The sequence below is a fragment of the Carcharodon carcharias genome, chromosome 1 (assembly GCF_017639515.1).
Source record: "Carcharodon carcharias isolate sCarCar2 chromosome 1, sCarCar2.pri, whole genome shotgun sequence".
NCBI lineage: Eukaryota > Metazoa > Chordata > Chondrichthyes > Lamniformes > Lamnidae > Carcharodon > Carcharodon carcharias.
In genome coordinates this window covers 168,943,065-168,960,024 of record NC_054467.1, presented here as the reverse complement: position 1 = coordinate 168,960,024, position 16,960 = coordinate 168,943,065, and the positions used below count along the sequence as shown (strand labels likewise).

General features: G+C 40.7%; 1 protein-coding gene across 2 annotated transcripts in view; it reads left to right on the top strand.

Moving 5' to 3' along the window:
- cwc27 (CWC27 spliceosome associated cyclophilin) overlaps positions 1 to 16,960 on the top strand; it is a 303,583-nt gene that overhangs the window by 194,796 nt on the left and 91,827 nt on the right. For both annotated transcript variants that reach the window (XM_041193079.1, XM_041193086.1), the window contains one exon: positions 8,410 to 8,507. In XM_041193079.1, coding sequence (XP_041049013.1) covers positions 8,410 to 8,507 — 98 coding nt within the window. The remainder of the gene's footprint in view (positions 1 to 8,409; positions 8,508 to 16,960) is intronic.

Sequence of the window (16,960 nt, the reverse complement as noted above, 5' to 3'; positions counted from 1 at the left end):
TAAAACATTTTCCTGTACTGATTGGAAACACATGCACACCCTTAGCATACAGATTTTGCAGTGCCTTTCATTGTTTTTGTACTATTTTGAAACATGTCTGCACAATGGTTGTGGTGACTGTTCTTCCTGAGAAGGTGCATGATATATGAGGGACTGATCAGGGCTTGCTTTCCACGGTTTCACATTTGATATTGCAATCTCTTCCTTCCATATCTAAATCGCATGTCATTACTCAATGGAAGGTACCAGCAGTTCTTAGATTTATACTCTGATGCTTTATTTCTTTCTCACACTCTGAATCATAATATCGTTATTTGAGAGTACCATGGGACTATCTAGCATACCTGCCAAGTTTCCAGCACTGTTTGCAGGACAGACAAGCTGCTAACTTGATTCTGTTTAAATTACCTCACAATATATCGCAAATCACCTCTTTTGCATTTGCACAAAGGAGGTAAGCTGTCAGTCATGGTTCAGTGGTACCACTCTCAAAAAATTGTTGGTTTAAGACAATTGAGCATATAATGTAGGCTTACACGCTAGTGAAGTATTGACAGAGTGCTGCACTGTCAGAGGTGCCATATTTTGAATAAAATATTAAGCTGAGGCCCAACTGCTTTCTCTGTTGGGTGTAAAAGATCCCATGGTACTATTCAAAGAAGAGATGAGAGTTCTCCCACATGTCTCTAGCCATCATTTATCCCTCACCCAATGTGACTAAAAACTTTATATGATCAATTAAAATAGAAGTCACATCTCCTCCATTAATTGTTAAAGCTGCTTCCCAAAATAACTCTAGTTTGTACATAGCAAACACTGCTTTTTTCCTCAGACTCAATTAACTCTCTATAAAGCCCAAGCCTACCCAAGACTTTAATATTATTCCCATGTCTGAAGAGATTCATCTCATACCCTTTGTACTCTTGAACAGAATGCAAGAAAAAGCATGACATTTGTCAGACAAATTGCTCTTTCACCTTCAGCCTCAAAGCTCACTCTCTTTTTAATTTTTCTTTGTAATTGATATTACTCTGGTTCATTTTTTATCATATTCAGTAATGAAAACAGAACTCTCTGTATCGTCTCCTAATTATATCCCAGCACTTCAAAATTCAAAAGCCCTTACCTTCTTTAATCCTTCTTCCTCCTGAAAATGTTCAATCTTTTAAAATTCAAGCTTGGTATTAACCTAATCATCACACTTTGAGTTATTGTATCTTCTCTTTCATTCTTTTCAATTTGGGTATTGTTCAAATTGAAAATGTTCAATCTTTTAAAATTCAAGCTTGGTATTAACCTAATCATCACACTTTGAGTTATCATATCTCCTCTTTCATTCTTTTCAATTTGGGTATTGTACTGCATTCTGGATTCTGAGCAGAGCCCAGAAGGGAAGGTGCACATGGTGCTAATCACAGGGCCTGTGTTTTCAAGGGACCCAGGCAGGGCAGCACTGCCCCTCTCTCAAGTGGCCACCTCACCACCACCTCAGCCTCATTGTGCATGCAAACAAGCACTTGGGTGTTCTGCTCCAGGACAAAGTTCTGTAGAATAAGGGGTTATTGGAGCAACAGCTCTAGTGATGGGTGATGTAGTCCAACCTTTGCCACACTATTGTCCTCCTCCGCAGACCCACTAAAGGACTACAGGAATCAAGATGGTGGAACGGGCCGGGGAGGCCAGAAGAAGTGGCAGGTGCAACAACAGCAAGACCTGGGGCAGCTGGAGTGTCAGACAAGGCGGGGAGGAAGCACATCTTGCTAATCCCTCCTCCGAGCTCCTCAGATAAAATCCCTAAACCACCTGGGCCCAGGGGGAGTGAGTATGAGAGTGAGTGAGTGTATGTGAGAGTGTGAATGTCTGTGAGAGTGATAGAGAGAGAGAAAGAGAGCCCTGAGGCTGGGAGTGAGCTGGACATACACACACACACACACACACACACATACACATACACACACACACACACACACACACACACACACACACAAACACACAGGCAGCTCAGTGCGAAAATGCACATACATTCCCCCTCCCCAGGCTGGGAGAAAAGGAAAATCCAGGCTGAAAGGCAACCCGCTTCTGATCCCCATTTACTAATGAGTTCCACCGAGGCCCACCTGGAGTGTGCACCACCAGAGTTGAGTGTAAGGTCGGTGTTAGTTAAACACATTTTTGCTCCAATAGAAATGGGAAGTGCTGAAAATGCTCAGCACGTCTGGCAGTATCTGTGCAGAAAGAAACAGAGGTCAGTGACCTGTCACCAGAATCAGTGCCGATCGTGGATCTGAAGCATTGACTGTTTCTCTCTCCACAGATCTGCCCGGCTTGCTGAGTATTTCCAGCATTTTCTGTTTATGTATCAGATTTCCAGCATCTGCAGTACTTTGCTTTCCTGTTATATGCTCCATGCTGGTCATTTATAAGTGTGGTTAGTTTTAATTTAAAATGAGGGAATATTTATCACTCAATACAAAGTGTAGTTTTTCTGTTAGCAAAGCCCACTTGTGTGGATAGAAATAACACCAGATTGCAGGTGAATAGGTTGGTGCTCATTTACTGGAATGTTTTGCCATATTTAAACTTGGAAGTGAAACCAGGAGTCACATGCCAATACAATATGTCACTGTTAGCTCAAGATATTCTTATTTGTACATGGTATTGTTGTTTGGGGTGCTTGCAACGTTCTAATCATTTGGATGTTGCTGTCCGGATATTGCATCAGGCCAGGTTCAAAGAAGCGGAGCTGGTTGCATAATATAAATGAACAAGTTGTATGTAATTGTCTAACAAAGCCATGGATGTGAACTGCATCATACTAAAACCTGAACTTTCGATGGGCTTTATAAATAAGAGACATAAGGTTCAATAGACAGAAGTATTACTAAACCTATATAAAATAGTTGAACCTCACTGTGACTATGGTTCCCAATTTTGGGCACCTGAAAGATGTGAGAGGGAGAATTAAAGTGCGGGGTGGGTGGGGGGGTGTTGATTGTGCATGGGAGGGAGTTGGATAAGGGGCCTGGAACCAGGCAAAGCACCAGGGCTCATGATTTCTCTCCCTGGCCCTGGTTCTGAGGATCCAAGAGTAGAGATGGCTTCAGTTCAGCATGTCATCCGAATGATGGCACTTCCAATAGTACAGCACTCCCTCAGTACTGCATTCAAATGCCAGCCTAGATTATATGGCCAGGTCACTGGAGTAGAACTTGAACTCCCAAACACTGACTTGATAGAGAGAGTGCTACCAATTGGCAGTTCAAAGTTGAGTTACAGAGAAATATAGAACATAGGAGCAGGAGTACGTCATTTGGCCCTTCAAGCCTGCTCTGCCATTCAATATGATCATGGCTGATCCTCTATCTCAGCGTCATATTCCCGTGCTTTCCCCATACCCCTTGATGCCTTTTGAGTCCAGAAATCTATCTATTTCCTCCTTAAGTATATTCAGCAGTTTGGCCAATTCTGTGGAATTCCATAGGTTCACCACCCTCTGAGTGAAGATGTTTCTTTTTATCTCAGTCCTAAATGGTCTATCCCATATCCTGAGACTGCAACCCCTTGTTCTAGACACCCCACCAGCCAGAGGAAACATCATCCCTGCATCCAGTCTCTCCTAACCTGTCAGAATGTTATGCTTTTCAATGAGAACCCCTCTCATTCTTCTAAACTCCAGTGAATACAGGTCTAATCGGCCCAATCTCTCCTCATACGACAATCCTGCCATCCCAGGAATCAGTCTGTGAACCTTTGCTGCACTCCCTCTATGGCAAGTATATCCTTTCTTAGGTAAGGAGACCAAAACTGCACACAATACTCCAAGTGTAGTCTCACCAAGGCCCTGTACAGCTGCAGTAAGTCATCCTTGTTCTTGCACTCAAGTCCTATCACAGTGAAGGCCAACATACTATTTGCCTTCTTAACTGCTTGCTGCACCTGCACGTTTGCTTTTGGTGACTGGTATACAAGGACACCCAGGTCCCTTTACACATCAACATTTCCCAAACTATCACCATTTAAATAATATTCTGCCATTCTGTTTTTTCTACCCCACTAGTCACTGCCTGCCACTCCGAAAAGAACTGATTTATTCCTATTCTCTGTTTCCTGTCCACTAACCAATTCTCAATCCATGCCAATATATTATCCTCAATCTAATGTGCTTTAATTTTACACACTAACTTCTTATGTGGGACTTTATCAAAAGCTTTCTGAAAATACAAATACACCACATCCACTAGTTCTCCCTTATCTATTCTGCTAGTTCTGTCCTCAAAAAAGCTTCTGTAGGTTTGTCAAACATGATTTCCCTTTCATAAATCCGCATTGACTTTGTCTAATCCCATTGTGACCTGTTAACACATCCTATATAATAGACTCTAGCATTTTTCCTATTACTGATGTTAAGCTAACCGGTCTGTAATTCACTGTTTTATCCCTCCCTCCTTTTTTAAATAGTGGGGTTACATTTGCCACCCTCCAGTCTGCCAGGATTATTCCAGAATCTACAGAATTTTAGAAGATGACAACCAACGCATCCACTATTTCCATGGCCACCTCCTTTAGAACCCTAGGCTGTAGTTTATCGGGCCCTGGGGATTTATCGGCTTTCAGTTCCATTAATTTCTCCAGCATTACTATTTTAGTAAACCAATTTTCTTCAATCCTCCTCCTCACTAGACTCTTGGTTCCCTAGTATTTCTGGGAAGTTATTTGTATCTTTCGCCTTGAAAACAGAACTAAAGTAGTTGTTTAATTGCTCTGCCGTTTCCTTGTTCTCTGTTATAACTTCTTCTGTATTGTCTTCACTAATCTTTTTCTTTTTACATACTTAGAAGCTTTTACAGTCCACTTTTATGTTCCTTGCAAGTTTATTCTCATACTCTATTTTTCCCCTCTTAGTCCCCCTTTTCCAAATCTCTTGGTCCCCCTTTTCCAAATTCTAAACTGCTGCCAATCCTCAGGCTTACTACTTTTTCTAGTAGCTCTTTGCATTTAATACTATCTTTAATTGCTTTTGTTAGTCATGGTTGGGCCACTTCTCCTGTTGTGTTTTTGCGCCAGAAAGAAATGCATAACTTTTGCAAAGCACACATTTGTTCCTTAAATATTAGCCATTGCCTATTGTTATGTCATGGCAGATGATATGTGCCAGGTGGACCTAATCCACAAGGGAAACTTGGTCACTCTATCATAACAGTTTTGCAATTTGTATTCATTATGAGAAGACGTGTACACTGAACTCAGGAGTATGAGCCCACTAAGACCTTTAGAGAGTTTAAAAAATAAATTAAAACATTTATTAACAAAATAAAAAAATTCAAGCACATACATAAGACTACAAATACTTAACTCTATAACAACTCTTAAAATTCCTAATTAACCTTACTCCCAGTTACACACCCCCTTTAAGGCAACCGTCCAAAATAGATTTTAGATTTTACAAAAAACCAGCAAGTTAACACAGTACCCACTTAACAGTGGAATTTTGTATGGCTTTCTCCAACTTCAGTTACTAGACGCAACAGACATATGCATAAATGGCTGGAGGCTTCTTTAAGGCTGTTTCACACTCCCATTAGACTTTACATGGCTCCAACATAGCCTTTCATTCTTCTTTATATATGTTTCTCTCTCTTTAATCGGTAAATTCCATTGCTCCATATGTCTTTGGAACTGTACCTTTCCCATAATGTAATAACTTTCATGCTGCCAATATTGTCAGTAGCCTTTGGGAAAAATAACCACACTGCTTAACCTTGCTTATCTGGCTAGTTGTAAACAGACTAACATCCCTTTAAAATCCAAACAATCCAAACTTATCTGAAAATGCAAATTCCTTTCATACCTTACATGTTAAGACAGCATCCATGTTTACTTGTTAGCATTTCAAGTACATTTCTACACCTAGCTTCTTTTGATAATTTTAAGCTTGCAGTTTACCTGAATCCAAATGAAATTCAATCACAGAGTCACACCCATAAAACTACTTTACAACAAAATAGAAAAATCTTATTAAAATTATTATACTTTCACTGTCATGCCTTTTAATGGAGTTCCCCAATCTATCTTAGCCAACTCATGCTTCATACCTTCGTAGTTTCCTTTGTTAAGATTTAGGGACCCTAGTTTCAGATTGGACTACTTCACTTTGCATCCTAATGAAGAATTCTATCATGTTATGGTCACTGTTCCCTAAAGGAGCCCACATAACAAGATTATTAATTAAACCCTTCTCATTGCACAATACCAAATCTAGGATAGCCTGTTCCCTAGTCGGTTCCTTGACATACTGGTCTAAAAAACCATCTGACACGCACTCCAGGAATTCATTCACCATAGTATTATTTGGTTTGCCCAGTCTATATATAGATTAAAATCACCCATGATTACTGTAGCACCCTTGTCACGTGCATCTCTAATTTCCTGTTTAATACTATTCCCTACCTTATCACTACTGTTTGCAGGCCTATAGACAACTTCCACTAATGTTTTCCACTCCTTGTTGCTTCTTAGCTCCACCCAGACTGTTTCTACATCTAGATTTTCTGAGCCAATATCATCTCTCACTATTGCACAGATTTACCCTTAACAACACCACACCACCTCCTTTCCCTCTTTGCCTAAATGTCGAGTACCCTTGGAATTCAGTTCCCAGCCTTGGTCACCCTGCAGCCATGTCTCTGTAATCGCAATCATATCGTGCCTGTTTACACCTTTTTTTGCCGTTAATTCATCTACCTTATTGCTAATGCTCCTTGCATTCAGAAACAGTGCCTTTAGACTTGTCTTTTTAACATTTTTACACTTTTTTGTAGTATGGCCCTATTTGCTGCTGGCCTTTGTTTCCCCTGCCTTCCACTTTTGCTTTCTACTTTTCTGTCTTTCATTCCTATCTTTGTTTCCCTCTCTTGTGTCTCCCCGCTCATACCAATCTAGTTTAAACCCTCCCTACAGCACTAGCAAATATCTTTGCAAGGATATTGGTCTCAGTCCTGCTGGGGTGCAACCCATCAACTTGTACAGATAATCAAAGAAGCATAAGAGGTGTGATCTAGTATACACTGGACATGTGAGAAATGTGAAGGAAATGTGCCTGAAGAATTGAATGATTTTTATTGCTCATTTGAAGGACATGGATATAAATGGAGGTTAAATAAATGTCCTCACACCAAGTCTTCTTCACTTGTCCATGTACTTGCTGGCCTACACTGACTGGCTAAGTAATGTCTCTATTTTAAAATTCCTAGCCTTGTTTTAAGATTCTTCCATGCCCCCTCCCCCTTTTCACCAGTAATCTCCTCCAGTCCTACAACTTTCTGAGATACCTGCTGCTCCATTTCTGATCTCTTGAGCATCCCTGACTTTAATTGTGGATGCTGTTCTTTTAGCTGCCAGTGCCCTCGTTCTGAAATTCCCACTTTAAACTACTCTGTTTCTCTTCCTCTCTTTCCTCCTTTAAGGCAGTCCTTAACACCTAGCTTTTTGACCAAGCTTTTGGTCATTGACCCTAATATCTCCTTATATATCTTTTGTTTGATAACATGCCTGTGAAGCACCTTGGGGCATTTTACCACATCACAGGCGCTGTATGTGTATAGGTTATTGTTATACTGGCTTAGCCATTGTGCTGTAAGCAGATTGAAGGTCATGAGCTTTGAGCAAATATGGTCTGAAGGAGGTTGATGAATGTTCAGTGCAACCATCAGCAAGGATAGGGTTTGATAATGAGTGGAGTGAATTAGTGAAAAAGTAAAAAGGAACAATTTCATGGAACTTGCAGTATTTAAAAAATGATTTTTGAAATTAATTATTATAGATCTGAGCAACTTTAAACTGAAAATATGCCAGTGATCTGAATTTTGCAGAATTTTTTTCATAGCACACTGCCAGCATTCGCTGTTGTTACCCCTCTGAAACTGACCGCAACTTCAAGCATGGGCAGGTTAACCTGAAAATTCTGAAGTTGTGGTCTGCCACTCACTGCTTCACCACACATTGCACTGTAATGCCCCACTCATTCAGCCAACAATCAGTGAAATCAGTTGATGTGATGAGAACTTCCCCTTTTCTGCACACATAGTTGTTAGAAGCCCTATAAAAAGTTTCAGTCAGGTGTAACTGGGTTTTCAACAGCGATATGAGTAATAAATATTGCTGAGCAACAGATCTAGCCCTGAAAAAATAATTTTCTATTTATAGTATATGTCTGCATTGTGATTAACTACAAGACTGTCTTGCTGCAAAATCAAGGCCATTGTTTCTTGAATTAAATGATGGTTCATGTTTCTAATAACTACATTCTCTTTGTTTATAGCTCTGAATTTCCAAGCGTCTGCTTGGAGCTTGTTATAGTCGGTTTTGTTACAAAGCAAATTGTATGCTTATATAAATATTATTTTCATGCAGTGAAGAGTTACGCAAAGAAGCACGTCAGCTAAAGCGTGAAATATTGGCAGCAAAACAGAAGAAGTCAGAAATTCTTAAAAAGGAAGAAGAGCCACAAGGTAAAAATTAAGAATATATTTATACCTATTGCTGAGATTTAAGATTTGTACGGCTGTGTTGTTCTGAAAATCAGCAAAAGGCTTGTTAATGTGACTCAGCAGTTATAATTGGCTGAGTTTCCCTGCTACTGCACCCAAATGGGCACCCTGTTCCATTTGCCACATTCCCACTCGGGAGTTAAACTCAAAAACACATAGTCAGCTAATCAAGCATCTGGGCATCTATCCAGAATGATTTACTTGTACTTCTTTTAATTTAGTATACTGCATTCACTGTTCATAATGCAGTCCTGCAGACTTTGGGGAGATCAACACAGATCACTTTGCTGAAAGGCTGCATTTGGTCTGCATATGTGATCCTGAGCTTCCTATCACTTGTCATTTCAATACTCTGTCCCATTCCATCCCAACCTTTCTGTCCTCACCCTCCTACACTATCCTAATTAAGCTCATTGGAAGATAGAGCAGTAGCACATAGGGTGGAATCTCCTATTTAAAGAGAAGACAAGGAAGACCCCCTCACCTGGTATACAGAACCTCCATTGCCTCTCTAATGCAGCAATGGATGTCAAACTGGGAGATACTAGCTATGTCACCTGTTCCAGCCTGCAAGTATCCAGTCACAAAGAAATAGTCACTGATGTCATTGTCCTTGCCTGCTCTAAGGCTACAGGTCTAGTTCCAACAGAGTTCTGCCACCTCCTTGCTGAATCGCAGGCGCCAAACACACTGCCTCTGGCTTCAGCCTTCCACACCACTGTCTGACCAGGCAGCATCTAAGCATAAAGGCAGAAGGGCAGGCTTGGGTTGAGGAAATGAGGGAAAGCAAGAGGTGCGTGGCTACACCATCTGTAGATTGTAAAGCTTAACATTATGAGATGAGGGTCAAGTAGGATTTGAGAAAGTGAATTAGGCAGGAGTATCCAATCATCCTTGATGGTTTCAGCCTCGTTGCTGGCCACTACCTCAATGACAATCGCTCCAATAATGGCCAGCACCATTTCCCCCATGAAGATGAGCACATGCAGCCATGCCTAACCCAGCTGGTTAGCTGCTGCTGCCTCTTGCCTTGCAAGAGAGAAGGAAAAGTGTCAGTGAATGTCGTGCAATGTGTTTAACTGCTGTGGCTGCCATGAGTGAACAGCTGCCACTGTGTGCAAGCTATCATATGTGAGTGTGCAGCTTGCACTTGTGATAAGTTTGTGAGGTAGAATGTGAGGTATGAACTGTGGTTGATAAGGTATTGTTGGTAGGCGGTGAAGAGGCTGTGGTGAATGAAGCAGTGTGTAAAGCTAGTGGTGCAATTTGTGAAATAGGGCGAATGAAGATGCATTCGTGGGGTGGGGTGGTGGTTGCGCGGAATGGTGCAGCACAGATTCACCAGAATGACACCAGGTCTGAAATGATTAAAGTATGAGGATAGGTTGCGTAGACTAGGCTTGTATTCCCCTGAATTCCGAAGATTAAGGATGATCTAATTGAAGTATTTATGTTGATGAAAGGAATTTGTAGAGAGAAGCTACTTTCTTTGATGGGGTTGTCCAGAACAAGGGGCATAAATTTAAAATCAGAGCTAGTCTGAGCAGGGGTGGTCAGGAAACACTTCTTCATGCAGAGGGTAGCAAAAATCTGGAACATTCTACTCTGAAAAGCTGTTGAGGTATGGTCAATTGAAATTTTAAAAACAGATTGATTTTTGTTTGGAAATCAAACTGCAGGTTGCGGAATCAAGGCAGGTTGATGAACTTAAAATACAGATCAGCCATGATCTGATTAAATGGATGAACAAACTCAAGGGGCTGCATAGCCTACTCCTGTTCCTGTGTTCCTTCACTTGCAAAGTGTGAGGTTTGAACAGCAAGTTGGGACCTCAAATAATTTATCATTATTTTTCCTGAGAACGAGTTTCTGCACGTGTGTGGTCATTAATATGTTTGTGCGCATATATATTGATAAGTGCCTGAGCATATTGCTACCTTCAAGCCCATGTTCCTGTTACACTTTCTTCTTTGTATTCAAGGGTAAAGAGAATAATTTCTAGAGCAAGAGGCCCAATTCTCTCTCCTAATATCTCTGTCAAAATAATTGGAGAAAGAGATCCAAAGAAAAGCAGAGAAAAACTCAGCAACAGTAGACATACAGAAAATAGAAGAGGCAGAGTGAAAGGTAAACTAAGAGAGAGGAAATAATTAACAATTTGAGAGCAGAAACAAAATTACAGAGAGAGAGAGACCCTGGGCTCGATTTTAACACCTAGTTGGAAATGCAGCAAAATGTTGTTTGCTGACTTCTTGACCAAAACAGCCGGGCAGGTGCTGTGAACTGTTAAAATCGAGCGCCAGGAAGCCCCTGCTCAGTAACTAGGGATACAGCCCCTGACACAGGCTCAGTGCTCTAGGAGAAGAATCAACAGTGGAAGTTGAATCTTGTGGGCCAGGAGACACAAGGTTTCCTTATGGGGTCCAGAAGAGCACTCCGGCTCCTCTTGGCCCACAAGGTAATAAAACAAAAATTAAAACTTACTTCACTAGGCATCTTCTGGTCCTATATAAAAGCAAAATACTGCAGATGCTGGAAATCTGAAACAAAAACAGAAAATGCTGGAAAATCTCAGTAGGTCTGACAGCATCTATGGAGAGAGAAAAACAAAGTTAACGTTTCGAGTCCGTATGACCCTTCTTCAGACCCTTCTTCAAGATCTTGCTGTTCTCAGAGATAAGAACAAAAAAACTGCGGATGCTGGAAATCCAAAACAAAAACAGAATTACCTGGAAAAACTCAGCAGGTCTGGCAGCATCGGCGGAGAAGAAAAGAGTTGACGTTTCGAGTCCTCATGACCCTTCGACAGAACTTGCGTTCGAGTCCAAGAAAGAGTTGAAATATAAGCTGGTTTAAGGTGTGTGTGTGGGGGGAGGAGAGATAGAGAGACAAAGAGGTGGAGGGGGGGGTGGGGGTGTGTGGTTGTAGGGACAAGGGGAATATTTTTCTCTATAAGTTTAAAGCATAAGTTACCTACCAAAAGTAAATAGTGTTTAATCAATATTGCTTTCAATCATTTGTTACAGTGAAAGTTTTAAAATGTAAAACATTGTCTTGCCATTCTTTCAGTTATCAACTAGAGGTTTCAATCTCTTTTTAAAAGTAATTGGTCTCTACAAAGATTATAACACTTTTCATGTCATTTCTATCACTGCTTGTTTGTCCCTACAACCACACACCCCCACCCCCCCCTTCCACCTCTTTGTCTCTCTATCTCTCCACCCCCCACACACACACCTTAAACCAGCTTATATTTCAACTCTTTCTTGGACTCGAACGCAAGTTCTGTCGAAGGGTCATGAGGACTCGAAACGTCAACTCTTTTCTTCTCCGCCGATGCTGCCAGACCTGCTGAGTTTTCCCAGGTAATTCTGTTTTTGTCTTGCTGTTCTCAGTCAGGTTTACCCTAGCAGGAAGCCAACATTGATCCCCATTCAAATCTCAGATGAAAATGGCAGATCAAACTCGGATTATACAATCAGAGCCCAAACTGCATAAATGAAAAGGAACCCAATGATTTGGAGTGGTTATTCTCTCCAGCTGAAATTTAAAATTTCAGTCAGCCAGATCAGGGTGGGAAAGAACTGAGCAAGTGCCTCCACTTCATTTTGACTGCTCTCTGGTTTCCAACGGGTGGAGAGTGTTAAAACCAAGGCATTATTTTGTCCATGAGCAATTCCATGGATATTCCTAAAACAATTATATGAGAACATAAAAATTAGGTAATTAAAAGTTCATTTGATTTATTAAAACAAATTTCTCCAGAATCACAGATTTGTAGACCTTTGGCCCGTTGTGTTTAGACCAGCTCTCTGAATGAACAATTCAGCTAGTGCCATTCCCCCGCCTTCTCCCCATAACCCTGCACCTTCTTCCTTTTCAAATAACTTTTGAATACCTCGATTGAATCTGCCCCTATCACGCTCTCAGGCAGGGCATTCCAGACCCCAACCACTTGCTGGTTGAAAAAATTTTTTCTCCTGTCTCTTTTGCCAATTACCTTAAATCTGTGCTTTCTTATTCTCAATCCTTTCATGAGTGGAAACAGTTTCTCCACATCTACTCAGTCTGGACCCTTTATAATTTTGTATACCTCTATCAAATCTCCTCTCAGCCGTCTCTTCTCCAAAAAAAACAGTCTCAACTTCTCCAATCTAACTTCTAATTGAAGTCCCTCATCCCTGGAACCATTATCGTGAATCTTTTCTGTACTCTCCAATGAATTCACATCTTTCCTAAAGTGCAGCGCCCAGAACTAGACTCAATCTAGCTGAGACCGAAATAGTGTTTTATACATATTCAACATAACCTCCTTGCTCTTGTACTCTATGCCCCTATTCATAAAGCCTGGGATACTATTTGCTTTATTAAACACATTCTCAACCTGTCCTGCCATCTTCAGTGACTTATGCACATATCCACCCAGGTCCCTCTTCACCTGCACCCCATCAGAGTTGAATCCTTTATTTTATATTGTCTGTCCCTGTTCTTCCTACCAAAATGTTTCACTTCACATTTCTCTGCACTGAACTTCATCTGCCACTTGTCCGTCCATTCCGCCAACTTGTCTATGTTCTTTTGAAGTTCTACACCATCTTCTTCGCAGTTCACACTTCTCCAGGTTTGCTGACTATCATTTCTCCTCAATCAACACCATCAGAAACAAATTACCTGATCTAATTTGCTGTTCGTATGTATTAGCTGCGGTTCAGCTGTTTCTGAGTTAAAAGGTTGTGAGCTCAAGACCTCCTACAGTACTGAGGGAGTTCTGTACTGTCAGAAGTGCCGTCTTTCCGATTAGATGTTAAACTATAAGGCCCATTCACACTCTCAGGTGGAGCTGAAGAGCCCATGTCACAGTTTCAAAGAAAAGCAGAGATGTTATTTGATGCCCTGACCAATACTTATCCTTCGGTCACTATCACTGAACTACATTATCCAGTCATCGCAACATTGTATTTTATGGGAGCTTAAAGTGTGCAAATTGGCTGCCATGTTTCCTATAATAGTGACTACATTACAAAAGTACTTAACTGGCTGTAAAGTGCTTTGGGATGTCCTCAGATTATGAAAGGGACTACACCTTCAGGAGTCTGGGTCAGTGTAGGCAACCCAGGCCTCTGCTAGGCCTGTAAGGTGCTTTCAGTTCTATGCCTGCATTTGAATTCAGAACCAAGTGATGGTTTGAAATTTTCCCTTTTCTGCGAGTTGTAAGGATGCTTAATAAACAGTCTGCTATGAATTTATCATAATATTAAGATTGTTGTGTATTTCCAACATTCTCTAATTTTATTTCAGATTTCTAGTATTTTCAGTTTTGTGTTCTTTTTATGTTTGTCAAACTGAATCTCTTCCCTTAATTAGCACATTCGTTTAGATAATATCACTACCTTCAACACCTCTGTGTTCTTTTGTTCTTTTCTCTGTGACATCTTTTGATTATCTGCTCCTATCACTGCTTGCTTGTCCCTACAACCACACCACCCCACCCACTTCTCTCCCCCCAGCCCCCCCACCTTAAACTCGCTTATATTTCACCCCTTTCCTTATATTCACTCAGTTCTGTGGAAGGGTCATGAGGACTCGAAACATCAACTCTTTTCTTCTCCGCCGATGCTGCCAGACCTGCTGAGTTTTTCCAGGTAATTCTGTTTTTGTTTTGAATCTCTTCCCAAATGGGTGTGTATTCACAGCCCAAAACACAGCCCCTAATTAGCACAAGTTTGGAAGTTTCACCTAGTTCTTTAAAGAAATGTCACACTGATACTGTAGAATGTGTTCACTTAGGACAGAGTAAACACACTGGTCAAATAAGGGGTTCCCTTAACATGTAACCTGATGACAAGGTAGTTGATGCTCTTACTGTATAAAAGCGAAAAAAAATTTGATTTCCAAAATAGATAACTATTTCCTTAATTAATATAAAATTCATAAAATATTTCAAATGAAAATAACTTGTAATTAATTCAATTGATATATATATGCACGATTAACTTTGCAAAAAATTATTACACTATAACAATGGTAAATTGAGTTTTCGTATTTCAAAGTTTTTGACTTGCTTATCCAAGATGCTTCTGGAGGATTCAGTTGCACAGTGGGTCTGTCTGTTACACTGATGGGCAACCTGCAGCCCATCAGGGTTCTGAGTGTGAGCCACAAGACATTTTATCGACTGTTACCCATGTGCGGGAAAAATCATCCAACTGCAGTCGTCATTGATGTGTCTAGCTCAGTGACATCAGCTCGCAGTACAGCTTGACAAGACAACACTGTTCAGAACTTTCATTTTGCTTTTCACTAGTATTTGCGCTGTGCTGAGTGAAATCAAGTTAAATTGAATTCAAAAACACTATATGGCAAAAAGCATTGGCTTCTCAGTCAATGAGTTATGTGTCGCTTACAGATATCTGAGCTATGACGTACATTTTGCAATGTTTGGTGTTTTTGTTTCATTTGGACGTATTTTCAAAGAATTGGCAATAAATTATTACCCTATTGTACGGCATTTGTAAAGCATGTAGAAGCAAATGATTTCAGTGTCGCCAGCTGACTGCCGGTTATGAAATTTGTTCTAGTCTTAGCTGAAGCAGGTAGCCTTTTATGAAACAAAAATTATGACCTTGTGAAACTGTAATATCTATTTGGGAAGAGAGTTTTTTAAGTCGTGCAGTATGATGTTGATTCTGTGAATGTGATAACTTTAAGGTAGGCTAGTCTAACCAGAAGTCGCACTGAGTATAATGTAGGCAAGGCAAGTGTAAGTATTTCTTCTGTTTTTACCATTTGAAGTTGATGATAGTTCTATTAATATATGAATGATTAAGCATTTTCTGTAACTTGTTATGAAATATTCGGCGTGTAGTAAATGTATTTAAGCTTATTCATAGGGTCATGTTTAGTGCACATGCCCGATTTCAATCTTGCGGCCCACTGAGATGAAGGGGGGGGGCCACTCATGCGGCCCACCCACTAGCCTAGGTTGCCCATCACTGGAATAAAATGTCTGTATTCCAAAATGAGAAACCAAGATCTTTGACCTCACCCAAACAGCATGGCTGTGTGTCTTCTGGACTTGCAATCTCGATCTCGTGGATGATCTTTGGACCTTCTGTGCATTTCAGTTTTTATCTTGCACAATTTGCTGTAGTGTCCAGTCTTGTTGCACTGAAAGCATTGGGCTGAAATTGCAGGGTATTGATCTTGCCTGTGGAGGCGCTTTGCTCCACAGTGTTGGCATGGTCGCTCTGCTGGCCAATTTGGGAATTGCTTTCCCTGGCCTGGAATGTCTCTGTGTCCTTGTTGCTTAACTATCTGAACTGTGGGTTGACCTCTGCACCATGGTTAATTTTCTTCCCTTAAAATGGTCCTGTGCTGCTCACAGAATTCTGACTGCCTAACTATCTGGATCGCCTTTTTCCAGGGTTAGATCTTCCTTTGCTTGCATGAGATCAGAGAGTGAGTCATCCGTTACTCCTACCACTTCTCTGATGAGTTCAGATTTTAAGTTTCTGTGTTCATCACCTTATGCCATCCTGTGAATCGACAGGTTCTCCTGGTTGCTGGACACGCTTGTTAACTTTAGCTCTTTCGAGTATTTTATTGCTTCTTAGTTTAAAATAAATGTCAACAGATTTTAGTACTTCTTCAAATTTAGCTAATGATTCATTGCAATAATGAATTTGCAATAATACCGTTCGCAGTAGAGCTTTCTGAGTAAAGCAGTTTGTTAACCTGCTCTGCTTCTGACTTTTTGTCTAAAGCTGAAGTGATGCCATTCCTTGGGAATATTTTGCTCCAAAGCCCCCATTAATGTGATTGATCTGGGCCTTGGATTAGATCGAATTGATTTGGAAGTATGGAATTCTGATCCATAGTTAAATTTTTAAAAGTGTATTTTCTGCTTTAAGAGCTTTCTGAATTTCAAGATGGCATTGCCATTCACTTGGAGACAAAGGGATTTCCTCCGCTTGCTGGTTTTGATGGGCTCTGCTCCAATGGTGATCATGCTCAGCTTGAAAAAAAAATTCAACAATGGCTGCCTGGATCTACTGCCTGCAGAGTCCTGTTGCTCAGTGTTTTACTTTAAAGTCGCGCATGCATTGAATCCTGGTTTTTGTTTTCTCTCAGCTGAGTTCAGAAGTCACAATTATCCCATATTATTTAATTAATTAATTTTGCTGTTTCAGAGCAGGCTCAGACTCGACTCAGGGATCAGGTTTTAGGGATAGGTTTTTTCAAACAGCGCTTCTGACTCTGAAATATTTAAAGATATTTCAGGACTTGCTGTAGCCTGGAGTTTTAAAAGATTTACATACAAACATACAAATTAGGAGCAGGAGTAGGTCACGCAGCCCCTCAAGCCTGCACCGTCATTCAGTGGCTGATCTGATTTTAACCTCATGTCTCTTCCT